Source organism: Cervus elaphus, chromosome 18, assembly GCF_910594005.1.
Source record: "Cervus elaphus chromosome 18, mCerEla1.1, whole genome shotgun sequence".
Taxonomy (NCBI): Eukaryota; Metazoa; Chordata; class Mammalia; order Artiodactyla; family Cervidae; genus Cervus; species Cervus elaphus.
This window is the reverse complement of record NC_057832.1, coordinates 113024105-113029120: the sequence shown is the minus strand read 5'-3', so window position 1 is coordinate 113029120 and position 5016 is coordinate 113024105. Positions and strand designations below refer to the sequence as shown.

At 37.1% G+C, this 5016-nt stretch overlaps 1 protein-coding gene across 1 annotated transcript; it reads right to left on the bottom strand.

Annotated features, from left to right (window-relative positions):
* Window positions 1–3237: 3237 nt before the first annotated feature.
* Window positions 3238–4172, bottom strand: LOC122674190 (olfactory receptor 13). The gene has a single exon (XM_043872330.1). The coding sequence runs from the start codon at window positions 4170–4172 to the stop codon at window positions 3240–3242; it is 933 nt and encodes a 310-aa protein (XP_043728265.1). The 3' UTR covers window positions 3238–3239.
* Between the last annotated feature and the right edge of the window lie 844 nt (window positions 4173–5016).

Below are 5016 nucleotides of genomic sequence, written 5' to 3'. Positions count from 1 at the left end.
CTTATAGGCAGGTCAAGAATCAACAGTTAGAACCGGTTATGGAAAAATGGACAGGTTCCAAATTGGGAAAGAGGTACGTTAAGGCTGTATATTGTCACCCTGCTTATTAAACTTACATGCAGAGTACATCATGAGAAATGCCGGGCTGCATGAAGCACAAGTCAGAATCAAGATTGCTGGGAGAAATATCAGTAACCTCAGATATGCAGAAGGCACCACCCTAATGGCAGAACCAAAGAGAAACTAAAGAGCCTCTTGATGAAAGTGAAAGAAGAGAGTGAGAAAGCTTACTTAAAATTCAACCTTAAAAAAACTAAGATCATGGTATCTGGTCCCATCACTTCACAGCAAATAGATGGGGAAACAATGGAAACAGTGAGAGACTTTTTTTTCTTGGACTCCAAAATCACTGCAGATGGTGACTGCAGCAATGAAATTAAAAGAGCCTTTCTCCTTGGAAAAAAAGTTATGACCAACCTAGACAGTGTATTAAAAATCAGAGACATTACTTTGCTAACAAAGGTCTGTGTAGTCAAAGCTGTGGTTTTTCTAGTAGTCAGGTATGTATGTGAGAGTTGGTCTATAAAGAAAGCTGAGCACCAAAGAATTGATGCTTTAGGAACTGTAGTGTTGGAGAAGACTCTTGAGAGTCCCTGGGACTGAAAGGTGATCAAAGGAGTCAACCCGAAATGAAATCAGTCCTGAATATTCATTGGAAGGACTGACACTGAAACTGAAGCTCCAATACTTTGGACACCTGATTCCAAGAGCCGACTTGTTGAAAAGACCCTGATGCCGGGAAAGATTGAAGGCAGAAGAAGTGACGACAGTGGACGAGATGTATGGATGGCATCACTGACTCGGGAGATGGTGAAGGACAGAGAAGCTTGGTGTGGTGCAGTCCACTACATTGCAAAGAGTCAGACACGACTGAGCAACTGAACAACACTCTAATTTTAGAAAATACCCTTCAATGTTATTTAATTGCATTAGCTCTGACTCCAGGCTTTGAAGCATGTTTTGTTTTTTTATTCCTCACTCAGATTTTTTAAAGGAAAACTGAAAGATTTTGGATAATGAGTATAGGTAATTCTTTTCCTGAGAAGAAATATCTGTTGTTATAAAGGTTCAAATTGACATCCATGTTAAACATGATTATCTCATGAGTTATGTGAGGGTCAGTAAACCCTTCAGTGACCATAACCTCCCAGTGAAAAAGCCCCACATTGGATAAACACTAATGTTCTAATTATGATTTCACAGTCTAGTTCTAATTATGATCTCACAGTCTAATCATCAAAAATTCCCACAGATAGGGTTAATTAACCAGGTTAGAACACTATTTCCTGATTTAATTAAGTATAAAGTTCATTAAGGACTAAAGATTAACCCCATTAAACATTAAACAAGAACACTGACCCCCTTATTGAAATGATATTTGTTCGATAACATAAATCACTTTGATACAGTTAACTAATTTCTCTTAATCTCCCAAATGCTTAATTGTCCAGCAGAGCTTAACTCTACTAAAGCTTGACAGAATTTACTTCTTCAATCTACTCTAGAGTTTAACTTACAATGAAAACATTTCTGCTTAAAAGCCTTTACCTATCTCCAAGCTTTACCATTTTCCACGTAGTTGGGACTTGAATATATTCCAAAATAACATTTAAAAATACATAATCTGCTCTGGGAGTTGGTGATGTCCAGGGAAGCCTGGCGTGTTATAGTCCATGCGTTGCAAAGAGTTGGACATGACCGAGTGACTGAACTGAACAGAATCTGCAAAAGATGCAATTTATTTTATATCCCTTAAAAATAGAGTTTTTTTTTTCCAGCAGTAGAAAACTCAGGTTAACAAACTTATTAAAGTTTTGTCTGTCTGTGTATTTAGCCACAAAATATTGATACTTAAAAAATTTATTTATCATTTGGAGGAAATTTTTGTAACTGTGTAAATACCTCACTTAATTCTGTCTTTTGAGATTATAGTAATCTATATGGCATTCTACATAGGGTATCAGGAAATTTCTGTTTCTGTTGCTATCATTTGAGGTTTTTTCATTGTAAGAATAACCAATGAGTAATAAATCATGTATTTTCCCTATTTTGTTTTGTTCTTAATCTCCAAAGGATCGACTAGCCTCTTGGGCATTCTATCTTTATTCACTTCCTTTTCAAGCATCATATTTATCCTGCACCTGTTCCTATGTTCCTATATTCTCTTATAGAACTTCTCCCACGTCTCTATTTTCTAAACACAACAATCAAACTTTTCTACAGCTTATACACTAGGTAGGTAATCAGCTTTGCAAATTCTTTCAGATTTCTTTGAGAAACTTGGTTTTCTCTTTAAATCCTTGAAAGAGAAAAATAGATTGATTTCATATAGTGGGTAAGTAGGAAAATGTATATAGAATAAATTTTTTAATCTCAAATTTAGAAGACTGTGAAACTGAATGAGGGCATTCCCTGAGATGTATTTTGGAATACTTGTCCAAGATGAACTACAGGGTTGGATTTATCATTTCCAGATAATAGAGAAGAGCGCTGTGTATTTAGACCTAATCCTCTTTACAGGATCACTGTGCAGAAACAAAAAATCATTTTGCTCGAGAAGATAGAGGAAGTGTTCACAATGAATCAATCAATATCAAGATTTCTGGTTCTAATAAATGGCTAATTAAATGTTATTTAAAAAATTTCATGTGACCAAGTAAGTTTGGAAAACACTGGCTAACAATTGGAATAGAATTCCTCTGTATTTACCATAGTAATTTTTACAGTTTTTACCATGATAGTATGAATTGTGAGCCCCCTAAAATGAATCATCTTATATGCAATAACTCTCAAACTCATTTGACCCCAGAGTTTATTTTTAAAGCCCTCTTCAAGAGCTGGAGATTCGAGGAAAACATTTTGGCAGATATGCGGCTGGAACATAGCTTAATGAAGAAATTATAAAGACTATTATTCTAGACCTGTGACTTCCAAATATTTGTCTATAACATTCAACAGCATCACAAATTGCTATTGGTAATATTTGGATAATGATAATATTTAAAGGTGCAGTTTTCTAAAATACTTCCCACATCTACTGAATCAGTGATCTAATGGTGGGTCAGGAGATTTACTTTATTTTTAATAAGCATCTCAGATAATCTTATGTGGGGTTGGGCTTGAGAGCTTTTGAAATAATATCCTCCTAGGTCATTGTCAACCCTGATGTGATCATCTCTTCATAAAACTCTCTTTATTCCCAGCACTTTCTTCATGGCATTCTTTACTTCTGAATTCTTAAGCGTATAGATAAGGGGATTGAGCATGGGATTGAAAAGGCTGTGAAACAGGAGAAGATATTTCTTCTGTTCTTTGGGGTTCCCATATCTGGGTCCAACATACATGATAATGGCTGTGCCATAAAAGAGTCCAACCACACAGAGGTGAGATGAGCAGGTGGAGAAGGCTTTTCTTTGCCCTTCCCCAGACTGGAGCCTAAGGATGGCACAGAGGATGCACATATATGAGATTATAATTGAGGAGAAGGGTCCCACTAGCACAGAAATTGCTCCAGCCAATACCATTATCTCATTGATGTGTGTATCTGCACAAGCAAGTTTGAGAACAGCCATGATTTCACAGAAGAAATGATCGATTTTCTGGGTGATGCAGAAGGGTAAGGGTAAAAGTAACACTAGATGAACCAAAGACAGAAGGACTCCAATGGTCCAGGAAGTCACCACCAGCATGATGCAGACTCTCCAGTTCATGATGACTGAATACCGGAGGGGGTGGCAGATGGCCACATACCGATCATAGGACATCACCACCAGGAGCAGACATTCTGTGACAGCAAATGTCAGGAAGAGAAAGGTCTGTGTGATGCAGCCAGCAAAGGAGATGGTCTTGGCTCGACTCAGGAGGTTGACCAGCATCTGGGGCACCGTGTTGCAGGCATAGGCCATGTCAACGATGGCCAGGTGTGAGAGGAAGAAGTACATGGGGGTGTGCAGTCTGGAGTCCAGTGAGATGAGCCCCAGGATGACCCCGTTCCCCATCAGGGTGAGGACATAGAACAGGGAGAAGAGCCCAAAGAGGAGCATCTGAATCCTTGTATCAAGAGGAAATCCCAGGAGGATGAACTCAGTGACAGAGGTCATATTGTCTCCCATACCCCTACGACAGAAGGAACTGAGTTGATGTCCAGGGTTAAAGAGACGTCTCTGAAAATAGACTTATGTCAACTTATACTTTTCTGTGGTGTAAAAATGTATTCAGAAACACCTGCAGTGAATTTTTCTGTTTTCAAATGAAAGTTTAAATAATTTATTTGATAATCCTACAATGCATACATATACATAAACACATATATACATATATTTTCTTTCTTAAGTTTTTAAGAGGCTAAATTTTCAAAATAAGTATGTTGCCACATGTTAATCAAATATATAGTTTTTGTTTCATTCAGTGAAATACCTCATATCACTGAAATAAATTCTATTCTTCTTGCTTATATTAAAGTTATCTCTATTTTTTTCCCAGAAACTATGACACCTAACTGATATACAAGCTAAAGTCCTTAAGCTGCTATCCATTAATCCTGAGTTGGAAGGGTTTATCTAGGACAGCACGTTCTCTAGGTAGACATACCATTTTCCAAAATACACCATTAGGAATTAACCACTTACCTGCCTGTTGAGACACACTTTCCACTTCTTCATTTTAGTGGTTACCTCCACAATTAATAGTGCACAAAATCTCTGCTTGTTCAAGTATAAACACCCATTTTCAGACTATAATCTGTTCTTTCACATTTAACTTTTCACAATATTCAGATGAACATTTATACGAACCATTGAATAGATATATACTGTGCTGTTTATCTAAACACAAAAACAAAATCAGTAATTTCGTTAGACTAGGACTCATTATTGTTAAACACTCTAGAAATACTCTGTTTCAGACATTGACTCTACAGGTGGTTGAGAATAGCTAGAGGACTTCTGGGAGGGATGC

Coding starts and splice junctions, on each gene's coding strand:
- LOC122674190 (XM_043872330.1), bottom strand. CDS start 4,172: ATGGGAGACAATATGACCTCTGTCACTGAGTTCATCCTCCTGGGATTT.